General features: G+C 45.4%; 1 protein-coding gene and 1 long non-coding RNA gene across 2 annotated transcripts; both read right to left on the bottom strand.

The window, feature by feature from the left end:
- Positions 1 to 28: 28 nt before the first annotated feature.
- LOC119519240 lies at positions 29 to 15,462 on the bottom strand. Its single transcript, XR_005213992.1, has 3 exons — positions 14,867 to 15,462; positions 276 to 416; positions 29 to 136 (listed from the first exon to the last, which is right to left on the bottom strand). It is a non-coding gene; the product is annotated as an uncharacterized LOC119519240 (long non-coding RNA).
- Positions 15,463 to 16,818: 1,356 nt separating this feature from the next.
- On the bottom strand, positions 16,819 to 26,603 carry LOC119519237 (2'-5'-oligoadenylate synthase 1-like). Its single transcript, XM_037816809.1, has 6 exons — positions 26,238 to 26,603; positions 25,128 to 25,413; positions 23,165 to 23,349; positions 19,236 to 19,468; positions 18,286 to 18,439; positions 16,819 to 17,017 (listed from the first exon to the last, which is right to left on the bottom strand). Exons 1-6 carry the CDS (start codon positions 26,415 to 26,417, stop codon positions 16,970 to 16,972), a joined length of 1,086 nt encoding a protein of 361 aa, XP_037672737.1. The 5' UTR covers positions 26,418 to 26,603; the 3' UTR covers positions 16,819 to 16,969.
- Positions 26,604 to 26,688: the final 85 nt, after the last annotated feature.

The following is a 26,688-nucleotide window of genomic DNA, read 5'->3' as shown; positions in this document are numbered from 1 at the left end:
GTGGAGAGCGGATTCACTGAATGACACACACAGGCTCATCTGGCAGGTGATCCTGAGTCTCCCCACACTGGGGGCTGGTGTCTGTCCATCTGTCCATCCAGTATGACCACTGATCTCCTGGGCATCACACAGCAGCCTCAGGGAGAGGAATTAGAGAAGGTGTTGGTCCCTAGAGAAACTGGGACCACACAGATAATAGGAAACGGAAGCCCAGGGGTAGCCTGGGGTCTATGACCCCCCTGCCCACACTGCCCCCCACCTCTCAGGTCTCTCACCTTCTCTGGCCGTGGCTGGATGGGGGTGCCATCCCTGCCCGTGCAGCACGGGGTGGGTGTGTAGGCTGCCGCTTCCTTGGCTGGCAGGTTCCAGCAGGCTCTGTGGCCCAGGCTGGGTCAGCCAGATACAGGATGATGGGTCTGCAATTACCAACAAGGGTCAGTGTTATTCCTGGCAACCTGTGGGGTGCTCTCTTCCTTCACCCGACTCTGCAGCAACCAGGGGCAGGGCTCAGAGGCTCCTCCATGCTCCAGGTGCACACTCTAGGAGGCAAGGAAAAGAAACCACACTCCTCCATGCTCCAGGTGCACATTCTAGGAGGCAAGGAAAAGAAACCACCGAGGCAGACATTACTCATCAATCACAGTGCTCTAGACCACTTACCCCTTCCGCACAGACAGCAGGCATTGCTGATCAATCACAGCCCCAGCAGCACCATGTACCCTGCATCCCTGGGAGACCTCACTAACTGATTAGGCTACTCTTTTCAGCTGAGCCAAATAAACCTCTGAGTCTTTCTCATCCCATTACTGCCCACTCACCGGAGAAGCATCACGCGTTTGTGAAGACATCTCTGCTGGCTCCATACCCATTTCAGAGGTAGGCAGATTACCAAATAATGAGACACATTTATGTTACCTGCTGGGTTCACAGGTAGGGCTGCCAGATTTAACACATACAAATACAGCACACCCAGTTAAATCTAAGTTTCAGATAAACAATGAATACTTTCTTTCAGCATAAGTATATTCCAAATATTGTACGGGACATACTTATACCAAAAAATGATTCAACGTTTGAAACTCAAGTTTAACTTGGCATTTAGTATTTTATCTGGTCACCCTAAGCACAAGTGACCAGGAAGCTGTCCCTCAGGTGCTAAGGATATCACTTCTAGAAAGGAATTCACTTCCTGAAAGAGGATCCTTCTGACTCTGCTCTCTGCCCTCAGGAGGAGGGAAGACAGTGAACATCCTGGGACTCTGGGACACTGGGGAGGGGTCTGAGCATGGGCATCTGAAGACGCAGTTCTGGGAGGTCTCCAATGGTTGTGTTCTCAGCATCGTAGCTGATGGTCCCGTAGACGCAGAGCTGGCAGTACTGGCTGACCAGCTCCGGGATGGTGCAGAAACCCTTGGCCACATTGAACTAGGAGCCCTTCTTGCCTTGCTCCCAGGCGTACACCATTAGAAGTTTCAGCCCTTTCTGGGGGGCCTGGGGCCTTTTACCTTGGGTATCTTGTTGCACTGGGGGAAGAGGGGAAGGATGTGTTGGCCCCTCTTGGCAAAGATGAAGTGTATGAGGAACTCTTCTTTGAAACTGGCAAACCCACCCCCAAATTTTATTGAGCACCCACACACGCCAGATGCCTTGCCATGCCTTATCCCATCAAATCCTGGGACATAGTTATGTCACCCCCATGAGAATACCAAGAGAATATCAAGGTCTCACAGCTAGGAAATGGACAACTGCTTTCTGTCCCACCAACCAGGGTCCTGGCCAGGGCTGAGCTGTGCCTCCTCCCAGGCCAGTGCTCCAGAGGCAGAGCCCACGGGCAGCTGGTGGGGGGGCCCATCCCTGTGCCAGGCCTGGTGCTACTGGTGCTTCACTGGCTGGATCAGACACTTTGGCTTGGTGGGACAGGAGATGATGAGATCTTCCTGGTTCTGTGAGGCAGGTGGAGAATGTACCTGGGTTGCTGCAGCTCTGGGTGACATGAATGTAGACTTGAGGGCTGGGCTGGGAGAGCAGCTGGCCTGGAGAAGGCGAGAGAGGCAGCCTCACTCCACTTCCTGCAGTGTCCTGGGGGGCCAACTTGGAAAGGACTGCTGAGATCTTCTACCTGAGCATTCCTCTAAGGGTGGTCTGAGACCCACTGGGAGGACACGGGGTGTGGTCAGGTGGGACATGGTCCAGCACTGAATCCCTGCTGAGAACCTCATTCCCCTTCCTGCCCCATCTCCACCCACCTGATAACACATCATGGAGAAAGTCTCAGTTTGGAGCAAACATGTCTTCAGTGCCTCTGTGGCACTTGTTCACCCTGCTGTCTAAGAAAGGGAACGCAGAGCTGAAGTTTAAAGCCTTTTGCAGGTAACAAAACTGTATGTGGCCAGAAGTTGACGTCACCATTCTGGTTTCACTGCACTTAAAGGTATTCCTTGATATTCAAACTCTCAATATCTGAACTGAGGAATTGAATAGATTCATAAATGTTTTCAGATGAACCCCTGCCTTGCTACTTGTTCTTTGAAACTCAGGAACCAAATACATTCAGACACTCTCCAAACTCTCCTCTCCAAACTCAGAACTGAATAGATATGAATAATTCGTGTGTATTTTGTTCAGGGCTTTTTCTGGGTGCCTGGAAGTGCACTGGGTGCACAGCAGGTGCACATGTTGAATGAACCAATGAAATGAGTATGACCAGGAGGAGGTGGCACACACATCCAAAGCTGGGCACGTGCCAAGGCACTTCAACTTCCTCCTTATTAGACGAGGACACTGGGGCTCAGGGCAGGAAAGTCACTTATTCAAGGTCACCCAGCATGTTCCTGGAATTGCTGGGACTAGAACCCAGATCAGGGCCACTCTGCCAGCCCGGAGAAGGCCTTCGTGCACATTAGAAAAGGGCACCCTTTTCTCGATATGCTTTGCTGCCATCTTCAGGAAAGCTGTGATCACACATCTATGATGCCCACGACGTGAACAGACGCGGCCTGGTCGTGCACCGTACAACCTCCTTGACTGTCCGCAGTGGCCCTGCCTCTTCTCAGGCCCGCGCCCAGGCACCTCACCTAGGGCACCCAAGGCTGGCAGCATGCCAAAGTCCACACTCTGGTCCAGCGTCGACTGGGATGCCAGCAAGAAGCTCAGCACGTGAGGATTCTCCCTCTCAGGGATCTTGAACTTCACCTCCTGCTGACATGCCTCCTGCTGACCTCCGCCCACCTGAAGCACCCAAGGGGCACCACTTGGTCGGTGTTGGAGTGGCTTTGCAGAGCTGTGCCTTTTGCTGAATTGCCACCCTAGGAATGATATGGTGGTGGCTTGGCTCTTTGCTGCTCAATATCTCAATATCCTTCTGCCAGAGCCTGTGGGCTCTGGGCTCTGAGTCACAAACCCGCTGTGTGATTTTGGACAAGCCGCCTAACCTCTCTGTCTTAAATGTTTTAATATGGGGTTAATATGGAGCATGGTTGTGAGGAAAAAAAAGTGCAAAAGGTGAGTTTAAGCCCTTCAACAAATGCAAAATCTCTCATTCCATCCTGTTTGGGAGCTGGGAGGGATTTAAGAGAGATTTTTTTTTAGGCCTGTGGTTCTCAAGACTGTCCCTGCACTGGAGAGCTTTTAAAAATGACTGATACTTGATCCTGTCCTCCAGAGAATGTGATTTAATTTGCCTATGATGGGGCCTGAGCATCAGTATATATTTTAAAAGCCTCTCCTGTGATTCTAAATGAAGCCAGGGTTCAGAGGCAGTGAACCAGGCCCCTCTCCTCAAGTGTTAAGCACGAGGAGAGACAGGACCAGAGAGGGGAAGCTATTTGCTTGGGGTCACACAACATATCAGCAGGCGCAGGATTTTTCACTGGCTGACTCTATGCTGACACTCTCTAGAGCTGACCTGGGTGACCAGTGACTTTGCAGTGGACAATGTGACATTTTGTACATCCTAGCATCCCTTCCATCTTCTGGGATTAGCATTCCGCTTTTCTTTGGGGTATCAACCACCCCCTACACTCAGCCCATGAGGTCCAGATGGGGCTGAATCCACCATGTGACCAGGCCTGGCCAGTCAGGGCATGACGTCTCCCCAGCCCCAGTGACTGGTTCTGGGATGGGTATGTAACCCAAGCCAGGCCGAGACTCAATTCCAAGACTCACTGGAATTTTGAGAAAAGCTCCCTTTCTGGAAGATGAGATAAAATAAACTTGGAGATGCCAAGGACCACCATACCATATGGAAAGGGCCTATCCAAGACAGAGGAAAGCAGAGCCAAGAGCTAAAGAGAAAAGCTGAGTCCTGGTGAGTTTGTGTGAGCTCCTTGATCTTGCTGTGCCTGAAGGCAGCGCAACCCCAGGGCTTTTCAGTTACATCAGCCAATACCTGCCTTTTGTTGCTTCTTTTGAGCTGTGCCACTAAAGACCAAAACAGACTTGTCGATCACATCTGAGCCTTCCTTCTGCCATCCACCCATGACCACTTTCTGGCTCCTTCTTTCTGTCTGGCCTTGTGCTGGTCTGCAGGACACTCTTTGCCCCCAGTTCTTTGAGACTCACCTTGACCACCTTGATTACTTTCGTGGGACAAGTCCAGATGCAATTTTCCCTCAGGAATGAGCAGATGGTGTTGATGGCCTGGCCCGGAGCCAGGAACTCGCAGTTGGGCTGGAGAAATTCACTGGTGAACTTGTCAAGGTCCCTGGTGGGGGTTCGGTAAAGGAAGAGCAGGCTGCAGAGGAATCCAGATGGGGTCAGCAACGAGACAGAATTTCCTATGAACATACAGGCACTACCTTTTGGCAGGTTCTTGAGGTTGCATCAGAGGGACTGAGCTTGAGTTCTGGTTCCACCACCAGCACACAGCCTTAGTTTTCCCAACTTTAAATGGGGGCACTAGTGAGGCCCTTTTCTCACTGGGTTGTTTTGAGTACTAAAGCCTGGTTGTGAGAACCCTCTGCAAAAGCAGCAGGCATGGTAAAACATTTCTTCTGGAGCTGCAAATGATTTCTTCCTAAGGTGAGGTTCCCTAGAAGCAAGCCGCAGATGGCCATGTTTGTGCATGTGATGAACTGGGGGTGTGCTCTAAGAAAAGGCAAATGAGGGAAGTAGGATGGGGTGGGGAAAGGGGGTGAAGGAAAAGTGGTGTCTCAGATGGAAGAACGTTTTCACCTGATCTCATGGGTAGCTCTAGATTAAAAGTTCAATAGTTTGGAAAGATTAATAAAGATGACTCACTAGAAAAATTTCTAGGTGACCCTAGGTAGGAGTGAGGCAATTGTAAGTATACTGGTAGGAAGTCATAAAAACTCAGAACTCTGTTCTCACATGGCTTCACAAGATCCTTAAGGTTTTGTTTTCCTTTCAAGAAAACAGAAACTAGGAAAGAGATATTAGAATCACCTGGGGAGCCTTCAAAAATACCATGCCTGGGCCCCACATGCAGAGAAGCTGATTCTGGCCCAAGCATCGCTATAGTCTAAAAGTTCCCCAGGTGATTCTGGTAGGAAGCCAGGGCTGAGGACAACTGATGTGAACGAGCCACTGTGAGTGTGATTTATGCAAGTTAGTAAACATGGAATATTAGTCTTTGGGCCCATTCAAAAATTAATCTTGATCTTAAATAAGAATGTTAGTGAATGAATACATATTTATATGTATTGAATTAAAATAAAACTAAGGTGTGTATGCATCACTTTTGAAAATGATATACCATTTTAAATGACTTTTCAATTAACCAACTAATTTCTAGTCCATCTCACTGGTAAGAAGTTCTAATGTACCATTGTTCATAATCATGAAACCCCCTCAGAAGACAACACAAGTAGATCACCGCCATGGTGGAATACAATGCAGCCATTATATGTGATGGCAAAATTTACCTGTCAGCATGGAGGGGTAACTAAAATTTTTTTAAAAATTAAAGTGAAAAAGCAGGTAACAAAACAGGATGGGCAGAACCCCATCGTATAAAAAAGTCTACAGGCAAGATGGCAGACTGGTGAGCTGTAAGTTTTAGTTACTCCTCCAGGAAATTAGGTAAAAAGCCAGGAACTGCGTGGACTGGACATACTTCATACAACACTCATGAAAACGTGGAACTGCTGAGATCAGCGAAATCTGCACACACCACAAAACTGGGCGTGGACATTAGCCTTCCCTGCAACCTCAGCTGAATGTCCCAGAGCTGGGAAGGTGGAGCAGTGTGAATTAACAAAGCCCCATTCAGCCATCATTTGAGCAGACTGGGAGCCTCCCTACACAGCCCAGCAGCCCAGAACTGCCCTGGGGGGACGGCACTCACCTGTGACATAGCACAGTCATCCCTCAACAGAGGACCCGGGGTGCACAGCCTGGAAGAGGGGCCCACTTGCAAGTCTCAGGAGCCATACGCCAATACCAAAGACTTGTGGGTCAGTGGCAGAGACAAACTGTGGCAGGACTGAACTGAAGGATGAGACTATTGCAGCAGCTTTAAAACTCTAGGATCATCAGGGAGATTTGATTGTTAGGGCCACCCCCCCTCCCCGACTGCCCAGAAACACGCCCCACATACAGGGCAGGCAACACAAACTACACACGCAAGCTTGGTACACCAATTGGGCCCCACAAGACTCACTCCCCCACTCACCAAAAAGGCTAAGCAGGGGAGAACTGGCTTGTGGAGAACAGGTGGCTCGTGGACGCCACCTGCTGGTTAGTTAGAGAAAGTGTACTCCACGAAGCTGTAAATCTGATAAATTAGAGATAAGGACTTCAATAGGTCTACAAACCCTAAAAGAACCCTATCAAGTTCAGCAAATGCCACGAGGCCAAAAACAACAGAAAATTATAAAGCATATGAAAAAACCAGACGATATGGATAACCCAAGCCCAAGCACCCAAATCAAAAGACCAGAAGAGTCACAGCACCTAGAGCAGCTACTCAAAGAACTAAAGATGAACAATGAGACCATAGTACGGGATATGAAGGAAATCAAGAAGACCCTAGAAGAGCATAAAGAAGACATTGCAAGACTAAATAAAAAAATGGATGATCTTATGGAAATTAAAGAAACTGTTGACCAAATTAAAAAGATTCTGGACACTCATAGTACAAGACTAGAGGAAGTTGAACAACGAATCAGTGACCTGGAAGATGACAGAATGGAAAATGAAAGCATAAAAGAAAGAATGGGGAAAAAAATTGAAAAACTCGAAATGGACCTCAGGGATATGATAGATAATATGAAACGTCCAAATATAAGACTCATTGGTGTCCCAGAAGGGGAAGAAAAGGGTAAAGGTCTAGGAAGAGTATTCAAAGAAATTGTTGGGGAAAACTTCCCAAATCTTCTAAACAACATAAATACACAAATCATAAATGCTCAGCGAACTCCAAATAGAATAAATCCAAAAAAACCCACTCCGAGACATATACTGATCACACTGTCAAACATAGAAGAGAAGGAGCAAGTTCTGAAAGCAGCAAGAGAAAAGCAATTCACCACATACAAAGGAAACAGCATAAGACTAAGTAGTGACTACTCAGCAGCCACCATGGAGGCAAGAAGGCAGTGGCACGATATATTTAAACTTCTGAGTGAGAGGAATTTCCAGCCAAGAATACTTTATCCAGCAAAGCTCTCCTTCAAATTTGAGGGAGAGCTTAAATTTTTCACAGACAAACAAATGCTGAGAGAATTTGCTAACAAGAGACCTGCCCTACTGGAGATACTAAAGGGAGCCCTACAGACAGAGAAACAAAGAAAGGACAGAGAGACTTGGAGAAAGGTTCAGTACTAAAGAGATTCGGTTTGGGTACAATAAAGGATATTAATAGAGAGAGGGAAAAATATGGCAAACATAAACCAAAGGATAAGATGGCCGATTCAAGAAATGCCTTCACGGTTTTAACGTTGAATGTAAATGGATTAAACTCCCCAATTAAAAGATATAGATTCGCAGAATGGATCAAAAAAAATGAACCATCAATATGTTGCATACAAGAGACTCATCTTAGACATAGGGACACAAAGAAACTGAAAGTGAAAGGATGGAAAAAAATATTTCATGCAAGCTACAGCCAAAAGAAAGCAGGTGTAGCAATATTAATCTCAGATAAAATAGACTTCAAATGCAGGGATGTTTTGAGAGACAAAGAAGGCCACTACATACTAATAAAAGGGGCAATTCAGCAAGAAGAAATAACAATCGTAAATGTCTACGCACCCAATCAAGGTGCCACAAAATACATGAGAGAAACACTGGCAAAACTAAAGGAAGCAATTGATGTTTCCACAATAATTGTGGGAGACTTCAACACATCACTCTCTCCTATAGATAGATCAACCAGACAGAAGACCAATAAGGAAATTGAAAACCTAAACAATCTCATAAATGAATTAGATTTAACAGACATATACAGGACATTACATCCCAAATCACCAGGATACACATACTTTTCTAGTGCTCACGGAACTTTCTCCAGAATAGATCATATGCTGGGACATAACACAAGCCTCAATAAATTTAAAAAGATTGAAATTATTCAAAGCACATTCTCTGACCACAATGGAATACAAATAGAAGTCAATAACCATCAGAGACTTAGAAAATTCACAAATACCTGGAGGTTAAACAACACACTCCTAAACAATCAGTGGGTTAAAGAAGAAATAGCAAGAGAAATTGCTAAATATATAGAGACGAATGAAAATGAGAACACAACATACCAAAACCTATGGGATGCAGCAAAAGCAGTGCTAAGGGGGAAATTTATAGCACTAAACGCATATATTAAAAAGGAAGAAAGAGCCAAAATCAAAGAACTAATGGATCAACTGAAGAAGCTAGAAAATGAACAGCAAACCAATCCTAAACCAAGTACAAGAAAAGAAATAACAAGGATTAAAGCAGAAATAAATGACATAGAGAACAAAAAAACAATAGAAAGGATAAATATCACCAAAAGTTGGTTCTTTGAGAAGATCAACAAGATTGACAAGCCCCTAGCTAGACTGACAAAATCAAAAAGAGAGAAGACCCATATAAACAAAATAATGAATGAAAAAGGTGACATAACTGCAGATCCTGAAGAAATTAAAAAAACTATAAGAGGATATTATGAACAACTGTATGGCAACAAACTGGGTAATGTAGAAGAAATGGACAATTTCCTGGAAACATATGAACAACCTAGACTGACCAGAGAAGAAATAGAAGACCTCAACCAACCCATCACAAGCAAAGAGATCCAATCAGTCATCAAAAATCTTCCCACAAATAAATGCCCAGGGCCAGATGGCTTCACAGGGGAATTCTACCAAACTTTCCAGAAAGAACTGACACCAATCTTACTCAAACTCTTTCAAAACATTGAAAAAAATGGAACACTACCTAACTCATTTTATGAAGCTAACATCAATCTAATACCAAAACCAGGCAAAGATGCTACAAAAAAGGAAAACTACCGGCCAATGTCCCTAATGAATATAGATGCAAAAATCCTCAACAAAATACTTGCAAATCGAATCCAAAGACACATTAAAAAAATCATACACCATGACCAAGTGGGGTTCATTCCAGGCATGCAAGGATGGTTCAACATAAGAAAAACAATCAATGTATTACAACACATTAAAAACTCGAAAGGGAAAAATCAATTGATCATCTCAATAGATGCTGAAAAAGCATTTGACAAAATCCAACATCCCTTTTTGATAAAAACACTTCAAAAGGTAGGAATTGAAGGAAACTTCCTCAACATGATAAAGAGCATATATGAAAAACCCACAGCCAGCATAGTACTCAATGGTGAGAGACTGAAAGCCTTCCCTCTAAGATCAGGAACAAGACAAGGATGCCCGCTGTCACCACTGTTATTCAACATTGTGCTGGAAGTGCTAGCCAGGGCAATCCGGCAAGACAAAGAAATAAAAGGCATCCAAATTGGAAAAGAAGAAGTAAAACTGTCATTGTTTGCAGATGATATGATCTTATATCTAGAAAACCCTGAGAAATCAACGATACACCTACTAGAGCTAATAAACAAATTTAGCAAAGTAGCGGGATACAAGATTAATGCACATAAGTCAGTAATGTTTCTATATGCTAGAAATGAACAAACTGAAGAGACACTCAAGAAAAAGATACCATTTTCAATAGCAACTAAAAAAATCAAGTACCTAGGAATAAACTTAACCAAAGATGTAAAAGACCTATACAAAGAAAACTACATAACTCTACTAAAAGAAATAGAAGGGGACCTTAAAAGATGGAAAAATATTCCATGTTCATGGATAGGAAGGTTAAATGTCATTAAGATGTCAATTCTACCCAAACTCATCTACAGATTCAATGCAATCCCAATCAAAATTCCAACAACCTACTTTGCAGACTTGGAAAAGCTAGTTATCAAATTTATTTGGAAAGGGAAGATGCCTCGAATTGCTAAAGACACTCTAAAAAAGAAAAACGAAGTGGGAGGACTTACACTCCCTGACTTTGAAGCTTATTATAAAGCCACAGTTGCCAAAACAGCATGGTACTGGCACAAAGACAGACATATAGATCAATGGAATCGAATTGAGAATTCAGAGATAGACCCTCAGATCTATGGCCGACTGATCTTTGATAAGGCCCCCAAAGTCACCGAACTGAGCCATAATGGTCTTTTCAACAAATGGGGCTGGGAGAGTTGGATATCCATATCCAAAAGAATGAAAGAGGACCCCTACCTCACCCCCTACACAAAAATTAACTCAAATGGACGAAAGATCTCAATATAAAAGAAAGTACCATTAAACTCCTAGAAGATAATGTAGGAAAACATCTTCAAGACCTTGTATTAGGAGGCCACTTCCTAGACTTTACACCCAAAGCACAAGCAACAAAAGAGAAAATAGATAAATGGGAACTCCTCAAGCTTAGAAGTTTCTGCACCTCAAAGGAATTTCTCAAAAAGGTAAAGAGGCAGCCAACTCAATGGGAAAAAATTTTTGGAAACCATGTATCTGACAAAAGACTGATATCTTGCATATACAAAGAAATCCTACAACTCAATGACAATAGTACAGACAGCCCAATTATAAAATGGGCAAAAGATATGAAAAGACAGTTCTCTGAAGAGGAAATACAAATGGCCAAGAAACACATGAAAAAATGTTCAGCTTCACTAGCTATTAGAGAGATGCAAATTAAGACCACAATGAGATACCATCTAACACCGGTTAGAATGGCTGCCATTAAACAAACAGGAAACTACAAATGCTGGAGGGGATGTGGAGAAATTGGAACTCTTATTCATTGTTGGTGGGACTGTATAATGGTTCAGCCACTCTGGAAGTCAGTCTGGCAGTTCCTTAGAAAACTAGATATAGAGCTACCATTCGATCCAGCGATTGCACTTCTCGGTATATACCCAGAAGATCGGAAAGCAGTGACACGAACAGATATCTGCACGCCAATGTTCATAGCAGCATTATTCACAATTGCCAAGAGATGGAAACAACCCAAATGTCCTTCAACAGATGAGTGGATAAATAAAATGTGGTATATACACACGATGGAATACTACGCGGCAGTAAGAAGGAACGATCTGGTGAAACATATGACAACATGGATGAACCTTGAAGACATAATGCTGAGCGAAATAAGCCAGGCACAAAAAGAGAAATATTATATGCTACCACTAATGTGAACTTTGAAAAATGTAAAACAAATGGTTTATAATGTAGAATGTAGGGGAACTAGCAGTAGAGAGCAATTAAGGAAGGGGGAACAATAATCCAAGAAGAACAGATAAGCTATTTAACGTTCTGGGGATGCCCAGAAATGACTATGGTCTGTTAATTTCTGATGGATGTAGTAGGAACAAGTTCACTGAAATGTTGCTATATTATGTAACTTTCTTGGGGTAAAGTAGGAACATGTTGGAAGTTAAGCAGTTATCTTAGGTTAGTTGTCTTTTTCTTACTCCCTTGTTATGGTCTCTTTGAAATGTTCTTTTATTGTATGTTTGTTTTCTTTTTAACTTTTTTTTTCATACAGTTGATTTGAAAAAAGAAGGGAAAGTTAAAAAAAAAAAAAAAAGAAAGAAAAAAGACAAACAAGGAAAAAAAAAAAAGATGTAGTGCCCCCTTGAGGAGCCTGTGGAGAATGCAGGGGTATTCGCCTACCCCACCTCCATGGTTGCTAACATGACCACAGACATAGAGGACTGGTGGTTTGATGGGTTGAGCCCTCTACCGTAGGTTTTACCCTTGGGAAGACGGTTGCTGCAAAGGAGAGGCTAGGCCTCCCTGTATTTGTGTCTAAGAGTCTCCTCCCGAATGCCTCTTTGTTGCTCAGATGTGGCCCTCTCTCTCTGGCTAAGCCAACTTGAAAGGTGAAATCACTGCCCTCCCCCCTACGTGGGATCAGACACCCAGGGAAGTGAATCTCCCTGGCAACATGGAATATGACTCCTGGGGAGGAATGTAGACCCGGCATCGTGGGATGGAGAACATCTTCTTGACCAAAAGGGGGATGTGAAAGGAAATGAAATAAGCTTCAGTGGCAGAGAGATTCCAAAACGAGCCGAGAGATCACTCTGGTGGGCACTCTTACGCACACTTTAGACAACCTTTTTTAGGTTCTAAAGAATTGGGGTAGCTGGTGGTGGATACCTGAAACTATTAAACTACAACCCAGAACCCATGAATCTCGAAGACAGTTGTATAAAAATGTAGCTTATGAGGGGTGACAATGGGATTGGGAAAGCCATAAGGACCAAACTCCACTTTGTCTAGTTTATGGATGGATGTGTAGAAAAGTAGGGGAAGGAAACAAACAGACAAAGGTACCCAGTGTTCTTTTTTACTTCAATTGCTCTTTTTCACTCTAATTATTATTCTTGTTATTTTTGTGTGTGTGCTAATGAAGGTGTCAGGGATTGATTTAGGTGATGAATGTACCACCATGTAATGGTACTGTAAACAATCGAAAGTACGATTTGTTTTGTATGACTGCGTGGTATGTGAATATATCTCAATAAAATGAAGATTTAAAAAAAAAAAAAAAAAGTCTACAGAGAGAGAGAGAGGCAGAGTCATAGATGAAGGTAGAAAGACAGGATCAACATTTTAACAGGTTTGAAGGAGGGACCATGCGGGGGGGCATTTTAATGATTTCCCTGTTTATATTTGCTCATTTTAATGACAAATATTAAATAGTAGAAAAAAAGATAAATGTAAATGGAATGAAGTAGAAAATGAAAATCAACCTCTGACTACCACCATCAAATAACCAAATATTGTTTCTGGAGTAAGGAAAAGTAATTTAATAATATTTTTAAAATAGTAAGACTTTCTTCTGAGGTCCAGAAGACCTGTGTCCAGGAAACACATGCTAGGAGGGGGCCCAACCCCCTGGAAGAGACCCTTGGAAGTGTGCAGGTTAAATTCAGTTTATAAGAACTTCCAAGGCCTCACAGAGTGAGAAGACAGGAGACAAAAGCAAGTTCATGTATACATTGTGCCCTCGTTCCTTCACCCAAGTGCCAAGTCCCAAGTGATTTTGAGAGACGAAAGTGTATTTGATTATGCCCAGACCAGGGAGGGTTTCCAGGGGAAAGGTCAGTGGCCAATGCTAAGTGAGGCCTTGAAGGACATCTGCGACCAATTCAATGTTAAGAGTAACAGTTGGCTCATTGGTAGAATCCAATCAGATGGGAGAGAGAGAGAGAGAGAGAGAGAGAGAGAGAGAGAGAGAGAGAGAGAGAGAGAGAGAGAGATGCTGTTGGTAGCTGGAGGTTTTCATTTTCTACTTGATTCCATTCCCATTTATCTTTATTTTCTACCACAAGCATGTTATTCATAGAATATATATATGTATATTTAACTATTGCAATACCTTAGACTGTTATATAATATGTATAGTCCTCCCAGTCTCTAAGGGGGGTATGTACTTCCTTACCCCCAATTTGGGGCTCAGCCATTGACTTGCTCTCACCCAAAGGGACATCAGTGGATGTGACACAAGCAGAGGCAGTGGATGGAGTGGGTGGGACCTCTTGTGTTTCTGACATTGCCATGAGAAGAACAGGTTCCAGTCAGCTTGGTGGTCCAAGGAAGACAGGTGGCATGTTGAGAAGAGCTCGACTAGTGAGTGAGGCAGAGCCTCCTTTGCAGACACACAGATGAGTGAGAAATAAATGCTCATTGTGGTATGCCAGTGAGATTTCTGTGGTGGTTTATTATGCAGCAGTAGCTACATACAACTATGTAAAACTAACAGGGAAACACTAAAGGAAATATACAACCATACTTTAAAAAGGAAGGCATGTCGTCCATGCTGGAGACCCACTGCCACACAGTGTCCACTCCGAGGGTCTATTTCCCCATGAGTGGCCTTGAGTCATTTAGCATGCTAGGTTCCCAGGGAGCATGAAGAGACCCCAGCCCAGGAATTCACAGATGGAAGCACTCCCTAGTCAGAGTGGTGACAGGAGAAAAGGAGCTCGGTTGCCTGGGCTTCAGAAACCAGTCATTTACCAGCTCTGGCTCCTATAGCTGGGTGATCTGGGAACGATTTAGGAGCATTCTGCTTGGGGTGAAGCTTCACTTTCTCTGTTCTGGGCAATTCCCAAAGCTCCTTTTCTCTCCAGAACACCATCCTCTGGCGTGGCAACCCCAAGGGCTTTGGAGCGTCTCCTCCTCCTGCCCCTGAGCTCACCTTCCCACAGACGTGAGGAAAGATCTCAGAAGCCTCGTTTAGTTCACTGCTGCCTCACTTTAGTACAAAGCACCTGGCAAGATGCCCGACAGTTAATGAATGGTAGCTGCAGTGACTGCTTCCCACTTTTCTTCTTGTTATTTTTAATAAAAACAAAAGAAATGGAACTCACGCCAGCGGCGGAAGATGCTATGTGGCTGTGAGCTGGTGGCACGCGGGGCTCGGAAGAGTGCATGAAACGTGGGGTAGAGGCAGGAGGGCGGGCTGAGGAGGAGAGTGGAGAGATCGGAGGAGGTGGCTTCTTCGGCGAGCCCGTCCCTTCCGCAGTTGGCGTTTCAGAAAATGTACGAAGTTGGGAACGGGAGGCTCATGTGTCAGCTCCTGTTGCAGTTAGGAATTACCGAAGAGTGCACACCTGCCGTGAAGCTGGTGCTAGCGGTGGCTGGAAGATCGTCTAGGTCCTCCATGAAGCAGAGGCCGAGACAGGATGAAATGTGCAAGGATGTCATTAGGGGAAGCACCCGTGTGAAGGCTCACGTGGAGGGAGCTGGGAGGCGCTGAGGGAGGGGGAGATGGGTGGAAGCTCTTGGACCCCCGCGCCGCCTAGAGGAAGTTCGGCCACCGCGAAGTCCCTGCCTCCCCGGAACCGACCTGCCTTCGTACCCCCGCGACGCTCCGTCACCGCCCAGAAGCAGCCCGTGGGAAGCGACGCCTTGTACAGACACCGAGATGGACTCGCGACAGCAGCAGCCAGAACCCTCGGTCAATTACGACAATTGCGTCCATTACGACAATTGCGTCCATTACGACAATTACTTCAATTACGGCGAGGCACGTTCTCACCGTCCGGCACACAAGGCGGTGAAACAAACTTTAGAGGGTAGTGGACGTAGAAGTGTGAAATGGTCGAGAGCGTGAGCTTCAGTGAGAAAGGTGAGGTTTCACGTTCACACTCTGCTCCTCACCAACCGGGTGACCCTGAGCAAGCACCTTAACCTTTCAATACTTCAAGTTCCTCGATTTATTACTACGATGGTAACACTCAAACCCATTTCACAGGGATGCTTGACACACCACAGACTGCTTGTCACCGTTCAGGTGACCTGAGAGGAGCGTGCTTGGTTCTTTTGTGGGAGTGGTTATATTTCAGAATCTTAGGCGATGCTGTTTCTCGGCACCAAGGACAGCGTGGCGGTGCAAATTGTTATTACCCTTAATCCAGCCCTTCGTTCACCTTCTAAACCGGCGCTGCTCAACAGAAATATAATGCAAGCCCCATATGTAATTTTATATTTTCTAGTAGCCACAGTAAAAATATAAAAAGAAACAGGTGGGATTAATTTTGATTTAACTTGAGAAAATGAAAATTATGTCCACATGCAATTAATGTAAAAATGATAAGTCATCAAGACTTTTTGTACTAAGTCTTTGAAACTCAGTGTTTATTTTATATTCAACAGCACATCTCAGTTTGGACCAGGCACATTTCAAGTGCTCGACAGCCACGCATGACTAGTGGCCAGTGGATTGGACAGGGCAGTTTAGAATTTTTCCTAGAGAAATAATCAGAGATACGGACAAAGGCTTATGAACCAAGATGTCTGTCGCAGGCTTAAATGTAATAGGAAAATGGGAAGGATCCTAAATTGGCCAACATTAAAGTGTTCTCAAACATCAGTTCCTCAAGGACAGGGATTTTTGTCTGTGTTCAACATTGCTGTGTTCTCAAGGCCTAGTACAATGCTTGGCACATAGTAGGTGCTCCATAAACATTTCTAGTTGAATCAATGAATACACACATGCACACACATGTACATACATACATACAGATCAACGTGTGCACAGACACAATATACATATACACAATACACATATAAATAGCTCTGTGCTTGCTGTTAAACATCCAATAAATGGTATTTGCTATTATTTTTATTATTAGTGATATTGAATTAGACCATAACTACTGCCAAGTACAGAAAAGAAAGTCAGGGCTGGGATTCCACTCTTGTCTATATCTCTTTATTGTCTCTCAGTGATTGTCAGAGATGAGATTGAGGTGGAGCTGTGTGGAAATGCTATCTATGACAGGAGTAAGAGAGCTTAGAATAGTGGAAGGGGCAGGGCTCAGGAGACCTGGATTCTGGTGCTTGATCTGATACCAGCTCACTGTAACCTTGGGGCAGTCCTTTGCCCTCTCTGAACCAAGGGGCCCACGTGGAAGCTGGTGGGCTGGCCCCCAGACTCTGGAGGCCCTTCCCCCTTGTTGCACTGGAGTTCAGAGGATGATGCATATCCAGTCCTCTTCTGCGTGAGCACAGGTCACCTGGTCACCCGCAAGAAAAACCATGATCACATTAGGGAGCTGGTGTGCCCACCTTAACGCTGGGTCTCTGGGTATTTTTGGTGGATCCTGCTTTAAGGAAGGATTTGTTTCCAGTCAGCAGACAGCCTTTAGCTCTTCGCCCCTTGGGGACTGCCTCAGCTCCAGGGAGAGCTGCCTTGCACAAGGCCACACCCCTTCCTGAGTTGCCCACATTCAACGACTGATCTACGTAGGGAAATAAAGGCCTGGCCATCTCAGGCCACTGCAGGACAGCCCTGATGGGCCATTCAAGCACTGGGTCTCTCTGTGGAGTTGGCTAAGGCTATCCTTGGGTCTGGACTGTGGTTCAGCTTCTCCCTCTGCCCAGTCCTGCCCCCTCTCCCTCCTTTCTAAAGGCATTGGTTCCGCGGGCACTCCCCAGTGAACAGCGTGTGTGCTGAACTCCATCTCACAGTCTGTGTCCTGGGGAACCCACCTACATAGCACATCATCAGTCCCCTGGCATCAGAATGGTCCCCCAGAAAGACTGCTATCCTGGGGTGGACAGACCCAAGTTGGGTCCTTCTGCCCCTACCTAGCTGTGTGACCAGACCTAGGTCAGTCAGCTGCTCTGAGACCTGGATTCTGGTCCTTGATCTGATGCCAGCTCACTGTAACCTTGGGGCAGTTCTTTGCCCTCTGTTTGTCAGATAAGTGAAGATGATATGGGGCAACTTTAGTGTGGTAGAATGAGCACTGGCTTTGGAGTCCACTGAGTTTGACCTCCAGTTCCACCACTCCCTAGCTGAGTGTCATTGAGCAAGTGACTCCACCTCTCCAAGCCTCAGTTTCTTCATCTGTAAGGTGAGGATGAGAGAAAACATACCTCACTGGGTGGTTGTGAAGATGTAATAAGATAGTATATATTAAAGGGCTTAGGACAGAACTTGAGCCCATAGCAGATGCTCAGTAAGGGGTGGTTGTTAGTATTCATCATTATTTTTATTGGAAGAGCCAACTGGGGCTGTCAAAACAGTTACCCCAGGCAAAGGCAGCTATGATTACAGAAGGAGCTCTGGACAAGGGATGTGAGAATTCCAGGAACCATCTGTTTGGGACCCAAATGACTGTAAAATATGGAACAGAGCTTGTAACTACATGAATATGGGAGAACTCTAGCAAGAGGCAATTCCTTTGGACAGAATGGTCTCCAGCTACATGCCCCAAGCCGTGTGGGGTGGGTGGGTGAGTGGGGGAATGAACGACAGGGAGCAGGCAGAAAATCTCACCGGCACATCCCAGGAACACACTGCAGATCCATCCCCATTCCTAAAGCACGGATAACTCAGCCAGGCTCTAGCCTCTTGTGCCAACCGCCGCCAGCCCTCTAGGTCTTTCCCACCTACATTTCCTGTGGGGTCGGCTGGGTCCAGGATGACAGGCCTGAAGGAGAAGGGTGGGAGAAGGACAGGTGAGGAACTGGGGCTGTGTCCAAGGCATCAAGATGCTCCTGGGGCAGGTTGGGACTCGGGGCTTGATGAGGGGCCCAGCAGGCCCTGCTCCCTGGGGTTATGGCCTGCATGTCTTGCAGGGCCCACAGTGGGCAGTGGGCATGAAGAGAAAGGGCCTGGCACTCGGGAATGGCAGATGTGGGTTCAAATCCCACCTCTGCCTTTTTGGAGCTGTACCCATGGGCAGATCACTTGACCTTTCTAAGCCTCAGTTTCCTCATCTGTGAAATGGGAAGAGTTGAACATGCCTACCTCCAAGGTGTGGTGTTAGGAGAGAGACAACGGACGTGAAGTGCTCAGTGCAGTAAGTGGAACATAGTAAGTGGTCAATAAATGTCAGTTATAATAATAAAATAATTAATGTCATACTAGAATATGGTTAGTCTTACAGTAAGCTTGCAATGTGTGGGAGCAATTATATTGACGTGCTGTTTATTTCTGTTCAAATTCCAACTACTTATTTTCTGCTAAGGTTTGGGCAAGCTCCTTACCTCTCAGAAGCTCAGTTTTTTTTCATTTATAAAAAGGTTAGCTTAGTGCCTGCCTCACAATGTTGGAGGTGGTGGTTTGAGTGAAATTAGATGGCAGTAATAAAGTGCCTGGAACTGTGCTTGGCAACACAAGATGCTCAGTAAATGTGGGGCCCTCCCACCTCCATCTCCAAGGCACCACAGCTATATGCAGGGACGCATGTATTCGGGGAGCCAAGTCATATGGGGCTAGGGTACCTGGATTTCCTGAGCTGATTTTTCAGGTACTGTCCAATAATGTCATTGTCAAAGTTGTAATATACTGTCCAGCAGATGCAAAGCTGTTGATAGTTCAGGACTAATTCCAGGACGGTCCGAAATCCCTGGGCTGTGCTGAATTCTTTTTGATGGCTTCCTTGTTCCCAAGCGTAGACTGTCAGGAGCTCCAGAGCATACTGTGGTGGCAATGGCTTCCCAAGCCTCTCCTTACACTGAGAAGAGGAAACAACCAGGAAAATGGGTTTGTTCGTTTTTTTTTAATGAAGCACAGGGCCTAGTACATGGCATGGTACCATATTTAAGAACAGGGGTCAGCAAACTACAGCCTGCAGGCCAAATCCACTCCACTACCTGTTTTTTTTTTTTTTTTTTTTTTTCCCTCACTACCTGTTTTCATAAACAATGTTGTGTTGGAACAAAGCTAGGCTCATTCATGTGTTATTGCCTATGGCTGCTTTTGTGCTACAAGGGCAGAGTTGAGTAGCTGTGACAGACACCACAGTGCCCACAAAGCCTAAAATATTCACTGTGGAGCCCTTTATAGGAAAAGTTTGCTGACTCCTGGTTAAGATCACAGGCTGTGGATTCTGAATGATATGGGCTTGAATCCTGGTTTCACCACTGTCTGATTCTGGGCAGGTAACTTAGCAATTTTTCTTATCTTCCAAATGAGTGCTAATAATAGCACCCATCTGATAAGGCTAATAAGAAAATTAACTAAAAATTGTACTGGTAATGTCTCCAGGAGCCTCACAGAAGCAAACCAAAATACTCTCTGGAGAAAAAGACATAATCCAAAGCCTCAAATTATTTTATAAATATTTTTTCAAATACAATGACCAACACATAGATAACCAGGCACACAAGGAAACAAGCCACCAAGAGTAATGACCAGCAGAAAAAGAGAGGTAATAGTAATAAGTCCAGAAATATTTAAATATTAGAGTTTTTCTATCAAACATGGAATTTAAAATGACTAGGAATATTATGTTCAAAGAAATAAAAGGAAAACTTGAAATAGTCAGTAAGGAATTAGAAACCATGATGAGAAACAGCAGATTTGAAAAAGAATGAAATAGAAATTCTAGAACAAAAATGACAAAAACTGTAATTAAAAACTCAACAGCAAATTTGACAGAGCTGAATTAGACCAAATTGGACACAGCGCAAGTGAAAATCAGTGAATTGGAAAGTAGATCAGAAGAAATTATCCAGAATAAAACCAGAGAGAAAAAAATATGGAAAATACGGAAGGTAGAGCTATAGAAGATAGAGTGAAAAGTTGAACATGCATTTATTTGGAATTCCAGGAGATAAGAAGAGAGAGGAGGGAAAATATTTTAGGAGAGTGGCTGAAATTTTTCCAAAACTGATGGAGGACATCCACTTAGAGATTCATGAAGCTCAAAGAACCCCAAGCAGAACAAATAAAAAGGAATCGTTATCTAGACACAATAGAGTGAAACTATTCAAAATCAAAAACAAGGAGAAAAATCTTAAAAGTAGTCAAAAGAATAAGACAGATTACCTACAAAGCAGAAACAATTAGATTGACAACTACTTCTCAAGGGTGATGCTGGAAGGTGGAATTATATCTTTAATGTGCTCGAATGACTACCAACTCAGCAAAAAAAGGTAAAAACCAAAGCATTTTCAGACAAACGAAAACAGAGAGAATTCCCTACCAGCAGACCATTACCAAAGGAAATCCTAAAGGATGTACCTTGGGCAGAAGAAAAATTGTCCCAGATTGAAGGCTAGTGATTCAGGGAATAATTAATAGTGACAAAAGTAGTAAATACGAGGCCATATTAAATAAACATTGGCTGTCATACAATATGTTTTGAAGAATTTGAAAACATATAGAGAAGTGAAGTACACAAGAATACATATATGTTGAGGTGGTGGTGGTGGTGGTGGTGGTGAGTGGAGTTAAAAGTATTGTAAGGTCCTTGTATTATTTGAGAGGAGGATAGAGTTGAGAGAGAATTCTTTGCTGTTCAGGACTGTCTTGCTCATTGTAAAACACCAAGATTTTTGGCTTCTTTCCACTAAATAGGAGTGTCTGTGCCCCCATCACTGTGCCTACCAAAAATGCCCTTGTGAATTTCCAGCATGTCTAGACTGGGGGCAGTGCTGCTCTTGTCGAGAACCACTGTTTTAAGTTCTAAAATGTTCAGGCCCCATGATTAAAATTCCTGGAACATAAAAAACTGAGATGTCTAGCAACTAAATGATTGTCTTGCTTCCTGGAGGTGGTATTTTTTAAAGTGGAGATATTATCACTAATTATTTTGATTCATTCATTCATTCATTCATCCAGCAAATATATATTGATCACTTGTTATGTCAGGCAAACTCTCAAGTCAGTAGACCCAAATTCGTCTTAGTTCTGCTACTTATTAGCTGAATGAGCCATCTGACCCTCAGTTTCTCTTGCTGTAAAATGGGTTTGATAACAACAACTACTCTTACCCAGCTCACAGAATCACTATGAAGATTAAACAAGATCTAGGACATTTAGAAGTAAAAAGAAAAGCATACTGCACCCAGAAAATATTAAATGCATTGAGGAGCCCGGTGTAAGCAAGCACATGATACATGTTAGCTTTTATTATCTTTACTTTCGTGGTGGCTAAAAGAAGCCACATTTATTAGAACCAGTTATTGCTATGCCATGCTACTCTTTCTGCAAATGAGAAAACAGAGCACAGAGACTAAGTGACTGGCTCAAGGTCAGAGAGCTGCTAAGTTGGAAGAGGGATCTGAATACATTAAAGCCCTCAATCAACCCCATCCAACTTCTGAACAGTGTGGTGGACTCTGCGAGGGAGTGTGTGTGTGGTTGTAGCATTTATTGTTAGTTCGTTCATTCCTTCATTCATTCAACAATTATTTATTGAGCAACAGTTAGATGCCAGGCACTGTCCTAAGTTCTGGGGATACAGCAGTGAACAAAACATAAACTAGGTCAGTTTTAATAAGTGCTGTGAAGCAAAATAAAGTGTAAAGTGGTGAAGAGTGATGGGTGGGTGTGCTATTTTAGACGGATAGTCAGGGAAGACTTCTCAGAGGAGGCGGTATTTGAGCTGAGATTTAAAAGAAAGGAGAAAGAGAAGAGCCAGGCGGCCAGCTGGGGGAAGAGCTTTCCGGGGGGAGGGAAAGGCCCTGAGGGTGGGGCAGCTTTGCCTTCTTGGAGGAACGAGGAGTACAGTGTGGCTGGGGGCGAGGGGGAGAGAAAGGGGGCCTTGGAGAGGTAGAGGGTGAGCCTGTGAGCCTCACTTGATGGCGTGGACCAGGGTGAGAGTCAGAGAGGTGGTGACAATTGGTGAATTGTGGATGTATTTTGAATCCACGACCAACGTCATTTGCTGACTGACTGGGTGGGGGCGTGGTGTGAAAAAGAGGAGTCACAGGAGACCTAAGGCTTTTGGGTGGAGGCACCGGAAGGCAACAGTAGCCATTTCCTGAGACGGGGAAGAACTGGGGGGAAGGAGGTACCTGTGTCCACGGGGACCTTCCCAGACCCTGCCCCTTCTTCTCCCTTCCTTCCTTCTCCCCTGTACGCCCCTCTTCCTTTCCTGCTCCCCCTCCTTGTTCTCCTGTCTCCTTCTCTCCTATTTTCTTCCTTCCTCCCTTCTCTCCCTCCTTCTCCCCACTATCTTGCCTACTCCTGGGTCTCACCTTCCCTTCTCTGCACGCCCTTCTGCTCATCCTCTTTCCTCTCCTTCCTTCTCCTTCTGAGCCTCTCCATCCTTTCCCCCTCCCCTCTCTCCTCCCCCTCCCCTTCCTTCTCTTGTCCTCCTCCTCTCTCTCCCCCTTCCCCTCCCCCCTCCTTTTTTCTCTCCCCTCCTCCTCTGCACTCGCAGCTGTCCAGAGCCCACTGGGACCGGGCGGGAGAGCCATACCCTCTGGTACCAGTACTTGACCAGGCGGATGAGGCTCTTGAGCTTGGTTGGACGCTGCTTCAGGAAGTCTCGCTGCAGCTCCGTGAAGCAGGTGGAGAACTCGCCCTCTGTGTTCTGTCTGGTGCACTCCTCGATGAGCTGGATGTAGATTTGGGGATCAGGTCTGTATCCTCCAGTCACTTGTCCTGTTAGGGACGAACCCATAACTGTAAGATGTCAGCTCTTCTCTGAGGTTCTTTCAGTCTCTCTGGGGGGACCAGCTCAGCAGCCGTGGGGAGCAGTGGAAAGGGAGTCAGCCCCAGACAGGGCCGGGAGGCCCGACGTCCAAGGTCCTTCTCCCACCTCCACTGCCCCGTCCAGGCCACCAGCGTCTCTCACCTGGACCATGGCAGCAGCCTCTCCACTGGTTCCCCCACAGCCCATTCTCCACCCAGCACCCCGGGTGAGGGGTCTGATCACGCCACTTCCTGCTTCTCTTGACGTTAGAACAAAGTCCAGGTGGCCAAGGTGTGATCTGGTCCCCATCCCCTCTCCCATCCCACCTCCTGCCTGGTTCTCCTTGCTTACCCACTACCCTGGCCCTTTCTCTCTTCCTCAAGTGTGCCAAGCTCACAGCTGCCTCAGGGCCTTTGCACTTGCTGGTTGCTTTTCCTGGGACCCTCAGATTGTGCTCAGCTCAAATGTCACCTCCCAGAGGAGTCCTTCCTCATCACCCGGCCTGAAAAAGCCCTCCAACCTTCATCACTCTCCATTATATCACCCTGTTTAATTCTTCTCACCACTTGTACGACTCCAAATTTATCTTGCTTTATTGTCAGGCTCTAGGAGAGAGGCTCCCTGTATGGCTTGTTCATGGCTCTAAAGTAGTGCCTGGTACACAGTAGGTGCTCAATAGCTGTCACGCTGTGCTCCCTGTCCTGGCTGCCCATTGCCCTCAGCATACATTTATCGCCAAGCACAGGTTCCTGCAGGGTCGCTGTGCTGGCTCCTTCCGAGTGACTTCCTCCTCCCCCTCCACTCTGTCCAACTCCCTACAGTGCCCCGAATGCAGCGGCCTCTTTTAGAACCTCTAGGCTTTTCCTGTGCTGGCCTCTGCCAGGAGGAGTCTCTCTCTTTCTTTCTGTAACTTTGTGCCCCAGCACCCAGCTTGACAAAGGGGACAGGTTCCCAAATTTTCATGTTCCTTGGTATCTATAAAGTATTTTTTTTGTGGCTTCCCTAGGCCGAAAGAAATACCTAACAGTTTCTGTTATTAAGTAGTTAATTCCAAACAACTTAATAGTAGTAATTTGTGTGGTGTCCGACAGATGTCGCTGTGTTTCCCTCAAAATCGAAAGTCTAAACTATTCCTCGGTGCCATTGTGAGTTCACTGTTGGGTTGTGGGGTGCTCTGGGGTGCCTTGTGCACAGATGGGAAGCTCATGTTTTTCAACACCTATTGTGTGCCAGGCCCTGTGTAACAGCTTCGTGTAGGTCATTACTTAATACTTTAAATAATCGTATGACACGGGTATTGTGGTTTTATGTTTTCCTAGTGTGGAAAGGGAGCCTCTGAGAAGTTTTGTTTCGTATATAAATGTTCCTGTAGAAAATGTGTATCTCAACACTCAGGATAAATTTGACGAGGATTCCTCTTGTTGGGAAAAAATGAGATTAACATGCTGACTTTAAGCCAGATCAGTACTACCCTGTTCTTAAAAAGATAATTCACACACCTTGCCTTAAGTAGAACGGGTAAGCCCCGCAGATACCCTAGAATAAACATCTCTGTCCCCAAATTGTGTCAATTTGCTGTTTGATGTCCATCCTGTGGCTGATTATGATCTTGTCCATTCTTGCCCCTGCAGAGATTCTAAAATCTCCACTCACTTCAAAGGGGAGAAATGAGAAAAGAGAAGGAAAGAAGGCCTGTTGTGCTGTCGTAGGACAGGGGCTAAGACCCCTTGTGGCTGGGAGCACTCACGCAGGGCGTCGAAGGCGGGGAGCACGTCAAACTCCACCCCCTCCTTGAAGTCGGGGGGCGTCAGCACAAAGCTGAGCACACGGGGGTTCAGCCAGGAACTCTGGACCTCAAACTTCACACGAAATGTTTTCTCTCTTTGACAGGCTACCAACTGTCTCTTAATTTCCTGGATGAAGTATTTCCGCTGCTCTAACTGCTCCTGAAAACTTGTGAGATTGACGAGGAAGACAACGAGGTCAGCGTCAGATCGGCCTCTGAGGGCCGTGCCTTTGCCTGAGGAGCCACCCTAGATGACAGGAATAATAAGGAACATTTATTGAGAAGAACCTCCCTAAATAAAATGATGAGAACATTCACTAACATGACTGAGCGCTTACTATTGCTAGGTTTTGTTCTGAGGGCTTGATAAGGATTTAGCCTATAACCCTCACAATGACTATGACTTAGGTCCTATTACTAGTTCCCATTTTAAATGGGGGATGCTCCGAGAGATTGTGTGACCAGCCCAGTCACACAGCTAGTCAGTGGCGGATTTGGGATTCAAACCCTGGCAACCTTGTTCCACATTCTGTGTTCCTACTCCCTGCCCTTTACTACCTTATATTATTATATATCCCAGACTGGCCCATGCCAAGTGCTTTCCATACCTATTTTACTTAATCCCAAGCACTATGGAGCATTGGGAATTATTATCCCCGTTTTATAGATAAGGAAACTGGCACAGAGAGGTTAAGTGGCTTGCCCAAGATCTTACAGCCAGTGGCTGCTATCTGGTCTAAAGACTTAGATTATTAACCAGCTCGTGATATTACAGAAATGGCCAGTCCTCAGCCTGGCCACTAATGAGCTAGGCCTCGGTTTCCCTATCTCTGAACTAGATGTGGCTTAGAACAAATGTTCATAAACTTCACCCAGGGTACCTGTTAAAAATACAGATGGAGGACCTTGCCCCAGAATCTACTTTAACAAGCTATGGTTGTATCCTTAGTATGGAGAAATCAGAAACTCAGCTCTCCCTTGTAACTTTCACCCCCGCCCCGTTCTACATTTTTGCTCTCTCTCTCAGTGGAAGCTCTTGCCCATCCAAGAGTCGGACCTAGTGGGACTCACCTTCACAACCTTTGACACCCGCACAGGGTGATCAGCACCTTGGAAACACCTCTCCTTCAGGAAGCTGCAGATGATGTTGACAGCTTGTTTGACCTGCATGCGGAAAAAGGTGTTTGGCAGAAGATTGTCTTCGATGAACTTGTCCAGATGCCTGGCTGGGATATTTCTGAGGTCTTCCATGATGCTCGCGGCGGGCCGGGAGAGGCAGGGGAGGCAGAGCTGGCTCTGGAACCTGTTAGCTTTTGTCTGCCGGCTGAGCCCGGGCTGCTGATGGTTTCGTTTCCTAGGAAGGGAGGAGCCTTGCCTCTGCTCTTGGCTTTCCTGCTTAGCCGAGCAAACACTCAGAAGGAGGCTCCTCCAATCACTGGCGGAACAGCATCTTCCCTCCCTGCTTGCTCCTCCACTTTCTGGAACTTACTCTGTCCTTTAATCAGCCTACAACTCCAGGTTT

Source organism: Choloepus didactylus, chromosome 23 (genome assembly GCF_015220235.1).
Source record: "Choloepus didactylus isolate mChoDid1 chromosome 23, mChoDid1.pri, whole genome shotgun sequence".
In the NCBI taxonomy this organism is placed as follows: domain Eukaryota; kingdom Metazoa; phylum Chordata; class Mammalia; order Pilosa; family Megalonychidae; genus Choloepus; species Choloepus didactylus.
Note: the sequence above shows the minus strand (reverse complement) of the source record. Positions and strands in the feature narration are given on the sequence as shown.

What these genes read in the sequence shown, in the direction of transcription:
- LOC119519237 (XM_037816809.1), bottom strand. Translation starts at nt 26,417, where the DNA reads ATGGAAGACCTCAGAAATATCCCAGCCAGGCATCTGGACAAGTTCATC. An exon ending in GGGTGTCAAAGGTTGTGAAG is followed by an intron (nt 25,414 to 26,237) that starts GTGAGTCCCACT and finishes CCTGTCATCTAG; the next exon opens with GGTGGCTCCTCAGGCAAAGG. An exon ending in AATCAGCTCAGGAAATCCAG is followed by an intron (nt 18,440 to 19,235) that starts GTACCCTAGCCC and finishes CTTCTCCTTCAG; the next exon opens with GCCTGTCATCCTGGACCCAG.